At 43.6% G+C, this 21,333-nt stretch overlaps 4 protein-coding genes across 4 annotated transcripts; 3 read left to right on the top strand and 1 right to left on the bottom strand.

Annotated features, from left to right (window-relative positions):
* Nucleotides 1-2,166: 2,166 nt before the first annotated feature.
* PVX_118575 (metacaspase 2, putative) lies at nucleotides 2,167-9,977 on the top strand (the record flags this gene model as incomplete). Its single annotated transcript, XM_001615957.1, has 7 exons — nucleotides 2,167-2,314; nucleotides 3,523-8,478; nucleotides 8,684-9,134; nucleotides 9,255-9,336; nucleotides 9,471-9,550; nucleotides 9,672-9,708; nucleotides 9,930-9,977. 7 exons carry the CDS (start codon nucleotides 2,167-2,169, stop codon nucleotides 9,975-9,977), a joined length of 5,802 nt encoding a protein of 1,933 aa, XP_001616007.1.
* A 584-nt stretch (nucleotides 9,978-10,561) lies between these two features.
* Nucleotides 10,562-13,366, bottom strand: PVX_118570 (cleavage and polyadenylation specifity factor protein, putative; the record flags this gene model as incomplete). Its single annotated transcript, XM_001615956.1, has 1 exon — nucleotides 10,562-13,366. The coding sequence occupies one exon, from the start codon at nucleotides 13,364-13,366 to the stop codon at nucleotides 10,562-10,564; it is 2,805 nt and encodes a 934-aa protein (XP_001616006.1).
* A 1,784-nt stretch (nucleotides 13,367-15,150) lies between these two features.
* Nucleotides 15,151-15,984, top strand: PVX_118565 (hypothetical protein, conserved; the record flags this gene model as incomplete). The annotated part of the gene is made up of 1 exon (XM_001615955.1): nucleotides 15,151-15,984. The coding sequence occupies one exon, from the start codon at nucleotides 15,151-15,153 to the stop codon at nucleotides 15,982-15,984; it is 834 nt and encodes a 277-aa protein (XP_001616005.1).
* A 1,227-nt stretch (nucleotides 15,985-17,211) lies between these two features.
* PVX_118560 (DNA primase small subunit, putative) lies at nucleotides 17,212-21,312 on the top strand (the record flags this gene model as incomplete). Its single annotated transcript, XM_001615954.1, has 16 exons — nucleotides 17,212-17,275; nucleotides 17,563-17,613; nucleotides 18,006-18,121; nucleotides 18,373-18,510; nucleotides 18,614-18,696; nucleotides 18,830-18,938; nucleotides 19,160-19,234; nucleotides 19,364-19,425; nucleotides 19,615-19,724; nucleotides 19,895-19,995; nucleotides 20,182-20,318; nucleotides 20,433-20,485; nucleotides 20,611-20,679; nucleotides 20,805-20,903; nucleotides 20,969-21,067; nucleotides 21,269-21,312. 16 exons carry the CDS (start codon nucleotides 17,212-17,214, stop codon nucleotides 21,310-21,312), a joined length of 1,410 nt encoding a protein of 469 aa, XP_001616004.1.
* Nucleotides 21,313-21,333: the final 21 nt, after the last annotated feature.

Here is a 21,333-nt window from a genome sequence, read left to right as displayed (position 1 = left end):
TCTACGTGAACTCTGCGTATGCGGGCAGTTTCTGAATCAGCAACCAGGGTTTAAGGAACATGCCCCTCCACGGAAAGGTTGCCACATTCGTATAATGGAATATACAAATGTAACTTCAATGCAGGGCCCTTTCACATTGGGATGCCCACCGTCGAGTAACCACAATTTATCATTTTTAACGGGAAAAAAGGAAAAGGCACATACACGGGTTAATTTAATTAAAGGCAAGTAAACATGCCAACAGGTGGCGGTAAATATGTGCCGCACATACAATGCTTTAAAGCAACAGCAAAAAAGCTGAACATTTTTTCCCCCCATTATCGCCTAGCCATAGTTATTTGAAAAAGGCTACTCGTGTATGCTGCTCACATACAGCACGACAACGTCTACGCGGAACCTTTTTTTTTTAATTTGTCAAATGGGAAAATAAGCAAAATACTGCACTTTCGAAATAACGCCAAAAATGGGGACCCTCCTGCGGTGCGATGATGTGGCGAAACTGTGGCAACATGCTGTGCCACACCCCATTGAACACGCCAAGCGCAGTTACACAAATAAAAAGTTAACCAAATGAGTGAACTGTAGCAACGGGAGCGTAATTTTTGAGCCGTTCTAAAGGGAGTGATTTGTAAGCCCCGTTCACGACAGTGTTGTGCGTCTGTATGAGCACTGGCACATATCTGCCTACCTCTCCACCTCTGCGTACATGCCCACTGACGTTCGTGCATGTATATGCGCCCGTAAATCCCTTTGCCTGAAGCCTATAAATTAGTAGAATTTTCCACGTGACATAAATGCGTACATTCGTGGGTACGCACATAATTAAATTCTTTTAACAAAGCGGAACAAGGGAAAAAAAAGGTTTGTGATTTTCCTTCAAAGGGGAAAATAAAACTTGCCCCCAAATCGGAAGGCAGTTTAAACATTTACAAATGTGGAATTCCAATGGTAAAAAGTGTTTTTTTTTTGCTTCACTCCTCACAGTTCTTCATTTCCTACCTTTGCTAACCCGTGCACACCAACATATGCACTGCTTTATATTCCTTCGAACATTTCAGTGAAGTTCCATTTTTTTTTTTTCTTTCAAAAAAGGAAAATGCATAAAACAGCGCAACCTGATTGACTTGCACACATAGATGCCACTTTTTACCTCCCCCGGTTTGTTTTTTACATATATGCAGCATTTTTTCCCCTTTCACTCTTTCATTTATAGTTGTCACCCCCACAATTTTACAATGTCACTTTCAGAAGCGCACATTTACCCGAAATGGCCATGTGCAGCCTTCAACGTTTAGCATGTTTCTACAAAATGGAATGTAGGAAGGTACGTCCAAGCAAAATTTTACCTCCTCAAACAGTTGCGCATATGTATATGCAAAAACGCACATGTTAAAAAATGACACCCACTTTTTTCATGCGTTTTGACGGCAAAAAATAGGCCTACATATGCATCACGAAATATACCGCGCACTGTTATTTTTTGCCACTTCTCCGCAATTCGCCACGCTGTGATGCATTCCGCCATTTCCCCCACTTAAATTCTGTTTATTCCACTCTTTTATGCGTAAATGTACGCCTTTTTTTTTTTTTCTAAAAATACGCAGTAAAGTTAAGCGAGTTATACAGTAACTGTTTTTTTTTTGGTTATTTTTTCTGCGTATTTTTAGAAAAAAAAAACAAAAATGCATCATATTGCTCACGTGAAGTTATATTTCCCCCACTGATGAAATATCCGGCGCGGTGAAAACACACGCATACATTTTTGTAAAAAGTTCCACCGTTGGAAATGAATTTTTTTTCCAAATGAAAATTCCGCACGGCCGTTGGAGCAAACTGGGCGAAGTTTACGTGCCTGCTGGAAATTGCGTGAACTGAGCTGATGATTGTGCTGTGCGCGTTCACAAATTGAAAAAATTGAAAAAACTGTGCCAATTAGGCGAAATAGGCAAATTAGGCGAATTGCGCGAATTGTCAGAATTTTTTTTTCGCAACTGTGCCAACCGTTTGTGTGAATTTTTTCTGTTAATCGGGAGGATTTGCGCACATGAATTTCGCTTGCGAAGCAGCCTCGCGAAGCTATCACGCGAATGACTCGCATGACACCCCCCCGCTGACCCAACGAGCTGACCCACCGAGCCGACCACCGCATGACTCCCTCGAACCAAAATGAATAACGCAAACACCTATTCTCCACTGTACAGCTCATATGAAAACATTAACATATACAAACAGAACAAGCAACTGGGGGATGAAGATTATGACACTTCTACGGCCAACATATCGTGCGACTCCAGGGGAAGAATACTGATAAAAGGTAAAACTCGGAGGTGACTTCCGCAGCATGTATGCGTACGCCTGTATGTGTACACCCCTATGTGCATACCCCTGTGTGTTTACCCCTGTGTGTATACCCGTATGTGTACACCTTATGCGTGTTGCTGACAGATGGGGAGCAGTTGTCTGAAGAGCAGCTTTAAATTGTTGCTTTTAAATCTGTCCAGGGCGCCCAAACGTCGGCGTATATCTGCATGCATTTATTATACACATGGAACATATGCGGATGTGGCGTATACGTATGCATATGCGTGGTGTCTATTTTTTTCAGTCACATTTAATCATTTGTCTTTTCTTTTTTGACATCACTCCCATTTTTGATGCGCCTTCCATTAATGCAAAACCAGTTTGTCCCCCCTGCCCATGCCACCTTCCAACGCGTTAACGTACATTTTACGTATTCACGAGTGCATACATATACGCACAAACATACGTGCGCAAGTTTGCCAAGAGGATACCCCCTACGTTAACTGCTATGTGTATCATCTTTTTTTTTTTTTTTTTTTTTTTTTTGCATTAAATGTTATACCTTTGGGAATTTTTTTTTATTGCACGAAATGGTTGCAAACTGGGACATTTTTTTACACAAATATGTTTTTTTTTTTGTGCTTCGTTAGAATGTTTCGTGAGCATTTTCCCCCTCGGGGTAATCTTCATTTTATGGCTAATACATAGTGACAGTTTAATTGCCCCCATTTTTATCATCCGTCTTTTTTATGTGTCCATTCGAAAATTTTGACTGCGTGTATGTGTGTGTACAACTTGGAAGAAATGATAGGGGGTGCGCTGTTCCTCTTTTGAGGCGATACGACTCATTGTTTTTTGCCATGTATGTTTGTCCTACTCCCCCCGTTTGTTATGCTCACCCTAATTTATTATCGAATTTTTATAATTGCACGTCCTTCCAATCGAGAGGGAAGTGTCCAAATTGCTCCGTGCGACATAAATTGCGTCTCTTCGCGAATTGCTCCCCAAAGCAACCCCCCGAATCGCAAGTAGAAGTCCACTCATCATGGCATTTGCTATCTCAGGGGGATATGCCACTGCTACATGTACTTCAGCTTGTTCGCCGTTCTCCACGCCTACACACCCCTGTGCATACAGCGCACGTGCACAAATAGCGCTTTTATATGTAAAGACCCTTATATTCTTTTCTTTTTTTTTTTCTTTTTTTTTAATCCTATGCAGATATCGAAAATGATAATAAAAACGTTCGAACGAAGAGCAACGGAATGGCCAACACAACGCATGGGGTGAAAAGTACGAACAAACATGAAAAGCGAGAAGGCATTCCTGCTGCCCATGTGAGGAAGAAATCCCCTTTCATGGTCACAAATAACCAGCATGGAAAAAATTCAATTAATGATAATAGCATACCAACGAAGAAGTATTTGCATCCCATTTCGGGGATTCGATATGGAAATGCTTTCAGATCCAAGGACAGCAACAGCATGAGCGATCTCCGCCATGGTTACCATGGTTACAGAAAGGAGGGCACCTTGAACAGCAACGTCAATTGTAGCGGCAGTCACTCCGCTAACCACCCTGCGAACTACATCGCCAGCGCGCGTGTGCAGGGCGGCCCCCCTCCGAGCGGACCGCACAACGTGCCCAATTATAGCCCCCAAGGTATAGCAAACGTAGCAAACATGGCCAACATGGCCAACATGGCGAACAACTTCTCCTCCTACCAAATGCACGACGCGAAGGAAAACAGAAACATATTTAATCAGTTTAACAAAAATATATACGAGCACTACAGCAGAATAGTTCTGGATGAGTACAACAGACAGGTGCAAAATCACCGTAACGGAAAGCACCCAAATGGGAAATTTTCATCATACGATAATAGCTACCACCCAGCTGGCCATCTCTATGGCCACAGCCACAGTCACAGCCATAACCACAACCACAACCATGCCTTTTTTTCGAATGCACGCGAACCAGTTAACTTCTACAGCAATAATAACATTAAGCTGAAGAGCTACGTGCCGTATGGTAACAGGGACTTACAGAATGGCAGACCCCTACATAACGGTTCTTTCATTTTAAGTGGCGACGCACAGAAGTATGCCACCCTGCATATGTTAAATTCGACGCAAAACACAAAAGACGGGTCCAGAAAAAACGTTTTTAAAATTTTCAACCGAAAAAAGGAAGCCAACAAGAATTTAACCCCCTCCGTTAATTCGTATGACCATCTGCCAAATGTCCAGAAAGGACAAAGAAGAAGTTCATCATCCATAAACAAAACAAACGTAAGTTCCACGTCCTTCGGAAGAAAAATATACCAAAAAAATAATAATGAAACGGCTAGTTGGAAAAGAGAACCAAATAATAACGCCCTCAATAAAATTTACAATTTTATTTTTCCATCCAGTGCTAATAAGTCACAAAATAGTTTTGATTCCAAATGTGAAGCAAATAAATTTGCCACCTCTCCAAGGGATTCCTCACTTAACGAACCCTACCCTAGATGCAGTAATGCTCACCTGATGTATAGTAACTCTAATCAAAACAGGGTGATTAATATCGCAGGATATAACCTACCGGGTGGACATAACGATAGCGTCATTCGAGATTATAACAAATGGAACTACAGTAGTAGCAGTGCTAATGCCTTTCCGAACATCAGTTTTGCTTCCGCCAAAAATACAGATCATTTGAAGTACACCTCTCCTGCATTTATCGCAAGGAGCGGGAATGAAGTAGTGTCCCTTCGCCGAGATTATCAGTTTGCTAAGCTGTATTATGCGCACAAGGGAGGGGCTCCCAGTGGGGGAACTCCCAATGGGGGATCGCCCAGTGGAAACCCGCGAATCAGCGCCGTTTCGCAAAAGAATGCCCACCAGGACGACCGGCACAAGTACCACGAAAAGATCGTCACCAATATTTATCAGTTCACGGGTGGACTCGCGCACAAAGGGGGGAATCAGAAAAATGGGGAGGGTCCAAAGAGGGCTCCACAAGGTGGCCCCAATAATGACTCAAATAATGGCCCAAATAATTGCCCAAATAATTGCTTGAACAACCGCACTAGTAACCGCGCTAATAATGATCCGCAAAGAAAGGCAGCGCCGCAAGAGGGCCCCCATCTCGGCCACGTTCCCCATTTGGACCTATCCAAGGACAGTGCAAAAGGCGGAGATTCGCCAAATGTGCCCATCGGCAGTGCGAAAGGAGGAGCTCCCCCTAATGTGCCCCTCAACAGTAAGCAACACCAGTGGGGAAAAAATAGCGCAGTCGAATTGGCCCAAAATAAGAACGCAACAAATGAACCGAAGCAGCCTCGTTCCACGAAGGCCACCCACCCGAACAGCCACTCCAACACGGCGATTGTAAAAAACGAACCCCCCAAGGGGGAACCGATAATGAGACCCCACAACAATGTGGCGCACGCCGCGAGCGATACCACCGAAAAGGTAAACCAAGTGTTCAAAGAACAGATGAACAATGCATATAGGAAATCCATCGCCACGGACAACAACTCCATAAAAATTATAAGCGACCACGACAGGAATAGCAGCAAACAGAATATATACAACTACAGCACAGTGATACAAAACAACTTCATTAACAGCTCAGATAAAGTGTCCAAAATTTTAGTAGGAATAAAAAATGAAAACGGAACGCAAAACAAAAATGATACCAACCTGGAGTTTGTGAATGTAAATAAGTACATAAATAATATATTCAAAACGAGCAACAGTAATTATGACCATGCAGGTAATAAAGAGGGTTTACTCATTGGCCAGCACGGACAGGGCAACCTCACCTCGAAAAGCAACCCTTTCGGCGAAATGAACATTAGAGAGAATGCCAAATGGGGGATGTCAAACCAGGATGCCTTTAAACCCTACCAACATTTCAACCCTAGTGATGACTACCTAATGAACAACGCACACCGCTTACGTGAACTTGAAAAAAAACATGGAGTTATAAGTAGCCCAAACCTATTCGCAAATGATGGCAGCAGCGGAATTAACGAAAACGCGAAGCATTTAATGAGGCAGTGCATTTTGAATAAATTTCTCTATGAGCAGAAAAAACAAGAACATCATGCGAATGGTAGGAAGAACAGCATCTCCAATACGATGCACCATTTTATGTACAAAAATGAAAAGGCATTCGAATCGCTTCCATTCTCAAGCGATAAAGAAAACCCAATTGTTAAACTGCTAAACAGGGCTAACCGAGAGGGGCCAACCGTCCAGGGTAATGTAAACCTAATTGATGGCAACGCACACATCGTCAGTATGCTGAACAAATTGCACAATGTGAGAAGCGAGGAGGACTTGGCAGACAAGGTTAGAAGTAATTTAGAGCACGTAAAACTTTCCCACCTTCCAAGCTTCACCAAAAAGGAAATAAATAAATTTGTCGTGGGGAACACCAATGAGAATCACAATGAGTACATAAAGTCCATCGCCTCTGCGGAGGACAAAGCGTATGCCCCTCTAAATGTTAAAGCGAACTATCACGACGCTGCTTCTGTGAAGAGGCAGGCCGATGGGGGGGAACATTCTTCCCCCCAAAGTGCAGACGCACATAACATATCGCTAAAAAAGGAGAAAAAAAAAAAATTGGGAAAAAAAAAAAAAAGTCCAAAAAATGTGCACTACGATATTGATCAAATACTGCAGCTAAAGTCGAAGGTCTACGAAGAATTAAACACCTGCCTAAAATGCATTAACAGTTTAACCAAAAATAAAAAACTATTTGAGCAGCTAAAGAAGTATAAGAATAAGCTCGATAAGAAGGCCCAAATGGGGGATGGCACCTCGGAGCGAAGTCGCTCGGATCAGGCGGAATCCTACTACACGATGAAAAATTCGTACCTCTCGTCCTTCCTCTGCAATGAGAACACAAGCGGTGACGCGCAGGGGGTGCATAGTGCCGCCGGCCTTGCTTCGGGGGGCTGCCTAACTAGTGTTGACTATCTGGCCAGCGCGAAGAGCCCACCCAAGCCGCAGCCAAGCAGGGACATTTCGAACGAATCGGGCAACAACGAAACGGGCAACAACGAAACGGGCAACAACGCCACCGTTACCGCTCCCCCCAGTGATGAGAAGAGCCAACTGATAAAAGGGAACAGCCGAATCGGTTTTGCTGCCCCCCCCCTCGAAGTTGACACCGGTAAAAATTTCACCACAAATAAGGCATGCGCTACAGCAAATATGGCATGCCCCGCAACCAATAAGGAATATCCCGCAACAAATAAGCAATACCCCAATCAGTTGCATGCTAAACAAACCCGGGTGAACGACCCCGGAAGGAAAAAAGACAACGTGCATTTCGACTTGTGCGAGAAAAACGTATTCGAAAAGGAAGAAGAAAAAAATTCCTACGTGAAGAACGGAGAAAGCAGATATTCGCTGTACGAGGAAGAACCCCCCAACGTGGGGAAGAAGAAGGCTCTCCTCGTTACACTAAATTACAATGGGCTGCTGGAAGGATGTGTAAATGACACCCTGGAAATGTGCGAACATTTAGTAGGGACATTCAAATTTAATGAATTGACACTTCTAAATGATTGCAACCTTTGCTACCGAAACTTCGTCGCTCAAAAGGCTAACAAAAGTAACATCATTAATAACCTCTACGAATTTGTGGTCAATTCGAATAATGGAGATATTTTATTTTTTTATTTCTGCGGATATTCCATCAAAATAATTGATTCAAAATTCTCACAGAATAATAACTTTGCATTACTGCCAGAGGATCACTCGAAAAATAATTACATCTATTCAAATGAAGTTTTTAATATAATTAAAAAGTTACAGGGAGGCAAACAAATGTGCATCATTTTTGACACCACCTATACTTCCTATTTTGTCCCCACCTGTACCTCCATCACGTATAACAAGAGCATTCACTCCAGTGAAATTTCCAAAAATGTTCATTTAATGAGCACAAATAAGAAGCACGTCTATTCTCTAAGAACCTTTGGAAAGATAAGAGATCGACACGTGGAACCCATTTACGTCGAAAATTTGAGGAAGCCCCTCTCCCACGATTTGTATAAACAGGAGGAGGAGAGGAAGCAAAATGCAAAGGATGTCCTGGTCCCCTCCATCTTCTTCTTCTCCCCTGACGTCAGGGACCGGGGAGACTTTGAGCTCCTCATCAAAAATAGGGTTAGAGGTAGGTGATAGTCGCGCAAAGGGGGTAGCGCACAGTCATCTGTACACATCTGAGCATGGGCGTGATGGGGCGCATGCCTTCCGGAGGAGTCAAATGTGCAAAACGCCACGCGCAAATTAGCCCATGCATACGCACATACACACGCACGTCCGCACTTACTCACACGTATACCTACTTACGCACTTACAAACGCACTTACACGCAGGCCTCCTAACCTACTGCCTCGGAAAGGCAGTCGCCGTGCTGAAGAAAGACTTCTCCTACCACGACCTGTTCATCGTCGCGTCCCAACTGCTAGTCAACATCAAGCGGGAGTACAAATTGAAATACGTAAAGTTTAAGCTGTCCTTCCTGAATGACCACTCGCCGGATGATATAAAATTCCTCTCGCACGAAAGTCTGCTCCTTAGGAAAAAAGGAAAGCCGGAAGAAGAGCCCCTCTGGAAACCCTCCTTACGATTAAACAACCTAAATGAATACATGAAGGACATTTGCAAAATCAAGGAGAAAAAAACGCAGGCCAGTTTTTCCAAAAAGTGCCTGCTCATCTTCATAAAGGATATAAAATTCTGCTCCCACGTCAAGGTGGACCCCTCCATTGAGTACTTCGTCAGCTGCTTCGTCAAAAATAAGGACCTGAACATTCTGTACGTCAGGTAGGTCTCGACTCGGTCAGCGGATTGCATAATCATGTGTGCGAAGCTTTGCGGTAACGCCCATGTTGCTATGCCTATGCATCTCACCCACGCTGCTACGCGTTTTTCCCCCCTCGCCAGGCGAAACAACACCAAGTGCCAGAAAATCGTCAGGGACAAAATTTTCTACCTGGAGTACATTATCCTGAATGTGTCCGACATGGTAATCCTTTAGAAAAATGGGCGGCCGACTGCTCGTTTATTGCCGCGCCAGAGGAAAAAACGAAAAAGTGCAACCCCTCAGGCGAAACGTGCGAACGAACTGAACCCCTTTTTTTGCGCACCCCCCACCCACAGGACAACGCCAAAATTTACGTGGAACTGTTCAAAAAGAAGAAGAAAAATTACTTCCTCGCCAGGAGCGTATTACGGATAAGGTAACCACACGAAGCGGTTCCCGCATCACGTGCACTTATAGAAGTGTACCCCTAATGTGTGTGCCCACGAAATGAGCAAAACGGCAGATTCATAACCATTCGCATCCCCTCCCTCGAATAGCAACACGAACGGAAATTTCTCCCTAATGGATGAAAAGGTAATCAAAAGGGGAAAAAAAAAAAACAGCGCCATTGGAATGTGCTTTACTTTGTTTCCATGCGAACTGATATTCTTTGGCAGTACAAGTGCATGTCTTTGCAGTGGACTGTTTGGAAAGAACGACCTCCTCCCAGCCATGTGCTACACATCCATCTGACGCAACTGCAAACGCACCCCTTTTGTAACGCTACATTATTTTTCTTTTTTTCCCACGAGCAGAAGAACATAATTGGCATCATCGATTTGAGCATTAAATGCGTCTCTTAACAGAACGGATCCCCATTTTTTTTTTTTTTTTTTACGTAAAATACCTTTAAGAGGAGTTTCCCTTCGTGGTGATGTCGCCCCGTTTGTTTATTCCCCCCCTTCGCTTTAATTTGTTTCAAGGAGCGTTCGTATAAGCATAAGTTACACACGCAAATGTGTATGTGCGCGCTCGCCCTCTTTTCATTTTGATATCAAGTGAAAATATCAAAAGACAACAATTTTGAGAAAGTGTAGTTTGTTTTGATTTCCTTTTTTTTTTTTGTTCACAATAATACATATCCTTGATGAATTGCTTCTTTGTTTTAGTTTTTACGGCCCCTTTTTAATTTTTTGTTCCTCCGTCGCTCACTTTGCAGATATATATCATCTTTTTTTTTTTTCATTTTTTAAGTAAACTCTAATTTTTAAGATTTAAGAGCTGTTAAAAGGTGTCACGCTATGAAGTGTGACGACGCAACATATGAGCAAGTGTTCATTTTACAAAATCGACTTAACAAAACAAAAAAAAAAAAAAAGAAAAAGCTTTACAAATGAGCGTGTGCATATACACCCTATGCGCACTGTGTGCCCTACGCACCGACGCGTTAAAAGCACATGGGCAATAGGGACTCCTCTATATTTTTCAAAATTTCTTTAATTTTTAACAAAATGGTAACTTCCTCACAGATCACTTCCCGATTGTCTATATCGACGTACACATTAACATCGTTGTTGTTATTATCCTTCACCTCAAACTTTAGTATTTCATAAAGAACCCCGCCATTGAGAATACGCACCACGGGTTCCTCCTCATCAGCGGACACTGCTAAACTGGCATCTGCCGCGATGTAGTCAAATAATATTTTATCAAGGGAGCGGAAATTCTTCATTTTGTCTCTGTGCCCGCTTTGCCCATCACGGTCCTCGTGTACATCCTCCTCTTCTTCCATTCGGTTCACCTTGTCAGATGAGTGCGATTGGTCATGCTCCAAACTAGCCATTCCATCTCTATCTGCACCGCTTGCCTCTGCTTCTTCGTCTTTTCCCCGCTCGGGGCTGCCACTGCCATTCTGCAAAAGGAACCTTTTCAGCTCCACTTTGGAGAACCTCTCCACGTTGGTATAATTTTCCTGCACGTACGAAATGATCATTTGATAGATCTCATCATCCGTCACTTCGTTGCAGATGGGCAGGTGGCTGTCACTCTTCATGGTGTCGAGAAATTCTAGAATTAGAAAATTGACGCTGTCCGCCACTAGGTCGTTCACTGGGCTTGAGAGCCAGTTAATCCTTATGACCTGCTCCGCGCTGCAGTGCTGGATTTTCACGTCCTGCACGAAGATGACCGCTCCGCCGTCGTCCCCACTGTTACCGCCGTCCACATCGCCACCCACACCGCTGCCAACCCCCTCCATGTGCGTTTCCTCGTACACCCCCCTCAACATATGGTACAGCAGCTCGAACTTGTACGGGAATTTTATGCTGATCGTCTGGTCAATCAGCGCAGTCTTCAAATTCGTGTACTCATAAATATCCTTGGCGTAAATCATGACCGGGACGGCCTTCGGCTCCGAGATGATTATGGCATCCACTCCGTTGGGAAAGGTTTTCTCCTCTCCATTTCTGTCGCTCCGTTTTGCATTCTCCTGGTCGGTGCGTCCCTCGTGGGGGGGTTGTCCCCCCGACTGTTCATCTTTTTTCTCCGCATTTGTTCCATCATCCGCTGCGCCTGCTGCGCCTGCTGTGCCTGCTGTGCCTGCTGTGCCTGCTGCACCCCCCGCGCCCGCTTCTCCCCCTTGTGAGCCTTCCCCCCTCCGAGCGAGACACCTAATCTGGTGGGAAAGCCGGCCCAGCGACACCACATGGTCACTGTGCTCAAAGCGAAAAGTCAGCCTCTGCAGCAACTCGGGCGTAAAAACAGACAGGTACTTCTTCTCCTCAGTAAGCTTATTTTTCAGTCTGTTCAATTCGTTCCTATCCCCATGCACAAGAACCACATTTGGGCACTTCAACATTTCAATAAACGTTTTGGTTTGATTAAAATCCGAGTGAGCACTGAAGGAGATTTCCTCGAAGCGGCACCTCCTCTTCACAGGCTTGTCGTTAATGAGGACATACTCCGGTTCAGTTTTTAGCTCATCAGCCAAAGTCCCCTTGACGGTATACCCAGTAAGGATAACTCCACTTTTCTTATCAGGTGCAATGATGTTAAAAATATTTTTCGAAATTCCATTTTGTAGCATACCAGGAGAAGCCATAACAACACAGGGGTTATTATCTTGGTATAAATAATTCAAAATGGAGTCCAACGATTTCGCATACTTTACAAATTTAAAATTAAAAGGATTTTTCCCTTCATTAAGTACATGGCGTACAAAATCGCCACACAGATTTATGAAGGTCTCATATATACACAGCGACTTGGTAGCCATGGACGAAATGTAAAAGATGGGGATCTTCTGCAACTGGGGGTTTCTTTCCCAGTGTTCCTCCATAATTAGTAGCAACTCTTGAGCCCTTCCTAAAGCAAACACCGGGAGCAAGACCTTCCCTTTATTATTTAATATACTCGTAATCATATTGAGGAAACGGACTTCCCTTTTTTTCCTATCGTCATGCACTTTAATTCCATATGTTCCTTCACAAATTAGCACGTGGACATCGATGGCGGGGATCTCCGCTATGGGGATGTGCCTATCGACCTCCCTGCTATAATCCCCTGTGTATAAAAAACGTATGTTATTTATTTCCACTAAGAACATACACGCACCGATGACGTGTCCTGCTCTATAGGCTGTAAATTTTACATCCTCAAATTCTATGTGCTCATGAAAATTTAACGTTTCTATCATTTTCATGGCTTCATTTATATCATTTTCGTCATACAGTACATTATGCTTTATATCTCCATCTCCCATTTCGCAAATGTAACTTTGGTAATAATCATCATCATTGTCTTCACTTCCAAACTCATCACTGGAGTAGGATGGCCCTCCCCTTTTCCCTTTGTTGCCATACTCGTCCGCTTCATTTTCACCCGGCTCATTTTTATTTCTACTTCCTTTCATCTTATTCATCATGTGCATGCATTTTTCAATTCGCGCATAGTCATTCCACAGTAAATAGCAGATACTTTTCGTCGCCTCCGTCATGTATACCTTTCCTTTAAAACGGGTTCTATTAACCAGGTAGGGCAAGGCACCACTGTGGTCCATGTGAAAATGGGTTATTAAACACAAATCCACCTTCGAAATGTCGTACGCGTCGTAGATGGGCAAACAGCCGATGCCCATAAACGCCGGATGAATTCCACAGTCCAACATGATTGACCTGTTTGCACTTTCTATAATGACGCACGAACGCCCCACTTCGCTCGCGCCACCCAGGCACACGATGTTGATGTTGTTCATCTTGTTCGCGCCACAGGGGGGGGGAAGGGGCTACCCCAAAAAGAGAGGAAGTCCCTTTTTGGGATTTAAACAGGTTTTCAGGGGAAGAAAAGCGACCGAGAGGGGTTCCCCTATGATTTCTTACTATGCAGGTGTTGTCACCTGGGAGGCCTCCCAAATGTGTGAGCTATACTTGGCCTCTTCCTAACTATTGGAGGTGCCAAATGTGTATACGCATATGGCAAAAACTCCTGTGGGGAAACCCTACTTATATACCTGAATCTTTTTTTTTTTTTTCACTGCTATATACTCGATGGAGAGACACATATAACCTGATGGTATGTCTTTCCCTGTGCTGTTCTTCCCCAGAAAAAGGCGTCCCTCGGGTTTTACTCTATCGCTACGCAGAGTTACTCACCACTGTTGGAAAATTTCAACGGTGATCTCATTTTTAGTTTGTTCCCCTTGAATTTTCTTTTTTCTTTTTTTTTCTTTTGGCCCCCTTGCTCAGCTGTTCGTGACATTGTCCCGCCTTCACAATTCGGGATAAAGCTTTCCTCTCCTCAGCCACGTTACAGGCAGTTCGGTATGTTTTCCTCTTCACTCTGTGGAGGAACACCTTGTCATCACCTACTTTGCCGCTCAACTTACAACGCTGTGGATTGCCCTCAAAAAAGTGCGCCTCTAATCGTTGTCATCACGTTGCCCTTTTTTTGCCTCTCCCCCGGAGAAGTCTACTTCATATCAATATGACAAAAAAAAGAAAAAAAAGAAGGCCTATTTTTTGCTTCCCCTATTTTGTACTTCCGCCCCAATGAGTCGCTAATTATACGTAGCCTCCCTCCCTACATTTCCATGCTGGGCCTGCTTAACTTTGGCGTTTTTAAAAAAGTGCCTAGAAAAAAATCGACACAAAAATTTAGCTGCTGCATGTGGATGCAAATGTATGGCAAGCGGATCGCGCGACATTGCGCTTTTTGCCACGCAAGTTAGTGTATACTTGCATATGCACTAATGTTTGAATAATGCCCCCTTTTTGCGCTCTTGTAAGGCGTTTTTTAGAAGAACAAAGAAAATTATTGTTTAAAGAGGTTACCTCGAACTTCATGCCGCTCACCCTTTGATACTATGCCCCTGCTTTGATTTTTTTTTTTTCCGAGAAGTTAGCGATGATACAGCGCAAAAGAAGGGGGAAAAAATAACCCAGCGAGAGCAGATCGAAAGAGGCGCACAGGAAAGATAAAACCAACGCGAGGCGGGAATATAAATCTAACGCGAGGCGGAAATATAAAGCTTCCGTGGGGCAGATACAGTTTGCATCCCGGCAAAGCGCCGCAGAGGAACCCCTGCACAGCTGCGCATCATACGTACTGGCTACCCACGCATGTGTACGCCCGCCGAACGGGGAATTCCCGCGCCTGTACGATTGAACTTGAAGGGGAAGCGAGGCCCCTTCATCCGCACGCAGAAACATACGCCAAAATATATTCACATACATAGTTATATGCGTAGCGGTAGAAGGACACGCCTAGTTAGCTCCACATTTGAGGTCTAACTGCTGCACTGCGTAGTATGCGCAACTGAGAAAGGGGAAACATACTACAGCGGTTTAAACGTGTTGGGGAGCGTCCCCGCCCAGTGTATTTGAACAGAATTGTATGAGCCGTCCAGCGCTAACCGGGGTGAAACTCCATTTGTGCTGCATCGCAGGTAGAAGAGGGACCCCATCCACCGCTAAGCAAAAGGGAGAGAGCAACCCCGCTGAGTTGAAACAACTTCGCGCACCTCTGAGCAAAGCCACCAAAATGAGTAGCGACAAAATGAGCAAGGAAAAACTGGCCAAGGAGAAAATAGAAAAGGGCCAGCACTACGAAGCGCACCAACTGATCAAGTCACTCATAAACAGGAAGCTGCAGAAAAACCAAGTGAGCAGTTGCATGAGCATCATCTTTTATTTCTCGCAAAAAATGGCCAAGGCAGAACAGTACGTTCTGCTGTGCGATTTAATGTACCAGTGTTGCACAATTCTAACACAACATAATATAAAATTTAGCGAAGAATATGCGAAAAAAATAATCGAAATTTTTAACTTATGCCCCCCAAATTCTACAGAAGAAAAATATAAATTTATGAACAAGTGCATCTTATGGTCCACGAATGATGATGAAATATTTGGCTACCTAGATTTCCACAAAGCCATAGCATATGCTTATTTTGAGGATAAAAAATACAGCTTAGCTCATAATCATTTTATATACCTAGAGGATAATGAAATATTGTATAAAATAATTTGCCTTTGGCAAAAAGAAGGCTACCCGAGTGAATCCGATTTTTTCATTTTAAGGACCACACTATGTCTTCTTGTGCTGGACAAATTTGAACAGGCATTAGATTTGATAAATAAATTTGAGCCCAATTTAGATCGAAAGGATGTCCCCCTCCCGGTTCAAATTGCATACCTAATTACCTGCTCCTGCATATATAGAAGCGCCCCTTTATATGAAGACGTCAAGTATAAGTATCGACTCATATTAAATTACGACCCCGACTTTCAAAAATACATCGGCATACTGGATGATGTGCTGTTTAACAAGAGGAAGCACGACCTGTTCAGTATGTTCCAAAATATATTTGGCTGATTTGGGCCCAAGCGGGGTTAGGAGCGGAACAGAAGCGGATTAGAAGCAGGATCAGAAGCGGGGTTAGAAGCGGGATCAGACGCGGGAACGCACATTCGTGAAATTTGCAGCCTTCATGAGGGTATGCCCCTTCTGCGGGGAGAAAGCGGCAGGGGCTGGGGAAGTCTATCCACGCCCAACAGATGGGCAAGTTGTACGTATGATATTACTACCCATGCACGCATGCGTTACTGCCCCAGTTATGTTGGTTCTTTTTTGTTTGCCCTTCACTTTTACAAAGGGGTTCATTCCGTTGGGGTGGAACTTCCATCCGCTTTGAAAAAATCGCAGAGCGGATTGCCACTATGCTACGCGGAGTACATGCGGTAGGAATGTATAGTTATGAGGCGAACATAGCGCTTCACACCCCTGTTTGACTTCACGTAAAGGTGTAAACCCACCCAGAATGGCGTTAAATGGGTATACAAACAAAGGGCCCACCTTTAACTTCCTTTATTTTTTTTTTTTCATGCCAAAAAAGAATCTTTGCAAAAATGGGGAAATACATACAATCCCAATTTAACCCACCCGGGAAAATATGCAACATGGGAAATTATATTCCCCTTATGGTCTCTCCATTATTTTTTTTTTCCCTACCGCGTTGGATAAAATAAACTTCGTACGCTTTCACCAATTTGTGCTTTAATTTTTTTTAGCGTGAAAATTTGCTTCTTCTTTTTTGGAGTTTATAATCCCCATTTTGGAAAGGCCTCCCAAAGGGGGTAAAACGCATCGCCCGTTATTGTATCTCACCATTGATTCTTTTTAAGAGGTGGGAAAAAATCATAAGGGAGGGAAGGTGCCGAAAGGGGGGAGTACATAAAAGGGGGAGATACATAAAAGGGGATTTTTTTTCTGGGAATGTCTAATTTGCGCCGGCTTACATATCGTAAACTTAAAACATAAAATGTAAAAGATAAAATTAAAAATTAAAAATAATTTTTTTTTTTTTTTTCATGATCCGCACTTCCTTTTTCTTATTCACACAAATGCTCTTTCTTCTCTCGAAACTTTTGAATACCCTTTTCGCTTACGCATCGCGGAAGGAAAAAAGGGAAGCATATTGACGCGCGCGACATGTCAAAGTAACGCCTCTTCTCATTAGCTACTAAAAACAGGAGGGCGTTCACATATCAGTAAAAGTGAAAAAGAGAACACCCTGAATATTTCCCGGAACCCCACCTCGAGATGGAAATTGTCGGCGAAATTAAGGACTCCACCGTTAACGAAACGGATTTGATTTTTTACTACAGTTAGTTAAAATGACGCATATGCATCTGCTATCCCCCAGTGGGGGAGGAACATCGGTCCGGCGCTGGACGGTCGAACAGATTGGGTCACTCCACAAGAGGGGCAACAGGCAATGTGTTTAACGCGGCACGTTTTAGGCGGGATCGGAAGAGCAACCCTGCTAGAGTACACGCATGTGTACATGTGTACATCTGTACATTTGTGCAGCTGCGTACATGTACACACATACGTGCCTACACACAAATACGCATGTGCGTCCTTTTTTTTCTTTCCCCCCCCATTCCACAGGAAACCTTTGCCCAATCAACGACCTATGCAACTGGCTGAACTATAAAAATGGTACTGCAAAAGTGGAGAAGCATGGGGGCGCACGAATCACAGTGAGCCCACGAAGCGTGCGCGCCCCCTCCCGCAAAGAAAGGCATAACCGTGCCCTTTACTTGGAATAAATGCTTCCCCCCCGAGTGATTCACTCCTGCGTCGATTTCCTCTTCGGAAAATATTGCCCTTAAAATCGCCCTCGAAATGTCAATAATAGCGTGATAGAAAAAGCAAAAAAAAAGGGACAATATATCAACAGAGAAACGGCATGGAGAAATAAAAACACCATTTAACAAAATTGTGAATGGAGATATCTCCACCCACCCGCACAAGCTGAGTGGTGCGCACAATTACCGCCAACCATGTGTAGCTAATTTTTTTTTCTTTTCCCCCCTTTTCTGCGCAATAAGACAATAAGGGCAAGTACACCAGGCTGAACGACCCCCATTTTTTCGCCAAGAGGGAATTCTCCTTTACTTGTAAGAAGAATGACCAAGGGAAAGAAGAAATCTACATGAGGTGGCTGGTACGGCGTCACGAAAAAAAAAAAGAATTGTCTGAATGAGCGCATTTGCTTACGCATGTGAAAAACTACCCAGGCAAACCCGCATAGTTCGTATACACACACGCTAACGATGCTTGCAGTTGGCTAATTACCTACGCAGTGTGCAAGCCTTTTCCTATCAGAACGAAAGCGTAGCCGTATTCTTGTGCCCCTCTAACCATGTACATCTCACTTCATATGACACCTCACCCCCCATGGTCCTTTCCTCCCAGTCCTTTAACAACTCGGAGGAATTCAAGGACAAACTGCTGTCCAACTTTGTGCCGATCAAATTCGATATCGGCGCAGTGTATAACTACCCAGTATATCAGAAGGATCAAAAGGGGGACATTTTTCACCCCGTTCAAAAGGTAACAGCGCGCATAGGGGATTCTTTTTTTTTTCTCCCCTATCGCCCTTTTTTTTACCATTCGAGCTCATCTCCCCACCGAAACGTATACATACACAATGCAGGAACTTATATTCGATATCGATATGAACGACTATGACGACATCAGAACATGCTGTAATGATAAGAAGGTGTGCAAATTGTGCTGGTAAGGATGAGAAGAAAAAAAAAAAACTATCATCCCATTTTTCAGCAGATGCATGCACCATTTGGCAGATTTTTTCTTACTAATTTGTTTCTTCCCCATTTGTTTTACTACCCCTGGAAAATTACCCCCTTAGGAAATTCTTAACCATAGCAATTGTACTTCTTGATACGGCACTGCGCGAAGATTTTGCGCTTCAAAATATTTTGTGGGTCTACTCAGGGAGAAGAGGAATACATTGCTGGGTATGATCCGTTCCTTCCCTTTCAATTTGCCTAAATAAACTTAGGCGTAATATCCAGCTACACATGTGCTAGACTCTATTTTTGCCCCGTTCACGTTTGACCAAGGCGAACTTTTTTGTCTTTTCCCCCCATTCTATTACATTTTTAATCATTCACATTCATATATACAATCACGCGTTGTGCTTCCCTCATTGACCCGATTTTGTTTCTACCCCCCCCAGGTTTGTGACGAATCTTGCCGCCACTACACAACCGACGCCAGAGCTGCCCTCGCAGACTATTTGAACATCCTATCGGTATGTAAAAGGATTAAACAAAAATACATTACAATATTTTTTTTTATTTACACACCCAAGGCAATTTACTTTCACAATATTATTGTGGTGGGAGGAATTTCTGTTCTTTTTTTTTTTCCCATTTTCTAGGGTTCGGATATGAAGAAGAAGAAGGTTTCCATATGGGGCAAGGAAAAATATCCCATGATTGAGTACTGCAGGGAATATGGGGCGTATTTAGCGCGCCCCCGCGTCGGTCCCACTGCCGGTAGCTGTGCACGGGGGTCGCCAGCGACTTCATAATGGTTCCTTTTCCGCAGGTGTGTATATATACACATGTATATATTTATGTGCACACATATATATTTTTTTTTTTTTCGCCCCATCGACGCTCTTCCCAGGAGGGCCTTTGAAATCTGCTACAAGTACTTCGAAATCCTGATGGAGGAACAGGACTTCTTCAAGAAGGGCTCCCCCCACGTAAACAAGATAATCGATTACCTCCCCTACGGTAAGGATTAAAAAGGAGTGACCCCCACTTTTCATGGGTAGGGGGAACCACAACAGGAGAGAAGGGGAAAAAAATTTGCCTTTTAACCAACAGTCTATTAAGCGAACAATTGTACATAAACATTCTTCCGCAATCCTGTGCATCGCATTAATCTGTCGCTTCCCCCTCAGCAACGGCCAAAAACGTGGACCCTTTGAAGAGCGCCAAAATTAACGAATTTAAAGAGTTCATCGATAATAATAACTTCAACTCGAAGGAACTTTTCGAAAAAGTAAGAAAAACGGAATGGCATGAAAACGATGGGGATTTGCTTGGAACGTTCCTTAACTGGGGGTCCCCAATTTTGCATTAGTTCAGTGCTCCCGGTACTCCTCCCATGTGTGTGTTCCCATAAATGCAGACTTATTCACGTAGATCACCCTTCTGATGTTGCAATTTTTTTTTTTTTCCCCTCCAGCTGAGCTCCATCTACGGCTTCCTAACGCCCGGCAACTACTTTAAGAAGAAAGATTCGAATGCGAATATAATTATCCCCTCATACATCAAGGAACTGGTTTTCCACTTCACGTACCCGAGACTCGATATTAACGTTAGGTTAGTTCACCCGCAGGGGAGAACTGGACTGGCGAAGCAGCGAATCGTCGCGCTTTCTCACTTCCCCACTTCCTCACCGACGAAACATCGCCACTTTGCCACCTCCCCCCGCAGCAAAGAAATAAACCACCTGCTCAAAAGCCCCTTTTGCATTCACAACGGCACAGGTAGGCGGCCGAATAGGACACTCGAAAAAGCCCCTTTGCAGACCAATTAAGCGCTCCTCACCCCTTTTTTTGTGAGCGTACACCCTGTGCAGTAAAACATAACACACATTTGTACCTCCCCACAGGAAGAGTGTGCGTTCCACTGAATATAAAAAATATAGACAACTTTAATCCCCAATTGGTGCCCACACTAAGTAATTAGCAATTGGCCTCTTCCAGCCGCATGTCACATGTGCGTTCTATGCATATACTGGCGCGCGTGCCGATTGGTATATACGCACCTTCCCAACCACACACTTGTGCTCACACCCCTCGCTAGAATTACTGAGGGAACAATTTGACGACCCACAAAATGCCCAAGGTGAATCACCTAATGAAGATAATTTCGAAATGCAACACATGTTCGAAAAAATTAATGGCATGATAACGAACTGATGCAGGACCATCGCTATTTTCGCTTCTTTTTTTTTTTTTTTTTTTCAGTGGACCCTGAATATAGAACATCCCTGAAACTATATATCGATTACTTTCGTCAGAATTTTTTGGAAAACATCTTGTTAACATGCGCGGACAAAAGGAAAAGTAAAAGAGACACCTGCGATTCTTCGCATGGCTGTTCGAGTGACCCAACCGTAGTTATGTGCCCTAGCACCAAGCCACATTATGTTCACCTCCATCTTTTTACCTACGCAAAATAGAAAGCATCATTTTTTATTTTTCTCACATTAAATGATACCCAAAGGTGACATTTTTTTTTTTTTTTTTTTTTTTTTCGTACCAAAGGAATAAGTGAAGGCCCCAAATATATCGACTACAGCAACCTTTGACGAACCTAAAGAGGTGCCGTT

The sequence above is a fragment of the Plasmodium vivax genome, chromosome 12, assembly GCF_000002415.2.
Source record: "Plasmodium vivax chromosome 12, whole genome shotgun sequence".
In the NCBI taxonomy this organism is placed as follows: Eukaryota; Apicomplexa; class Aconoidasida; order Haemosporida; family Plasmodiidae; genus Plasmodium; species Plasmodium vivax.
This window is presented reverse-complemented; position numbering and strand designations above follow the sequence as displayed.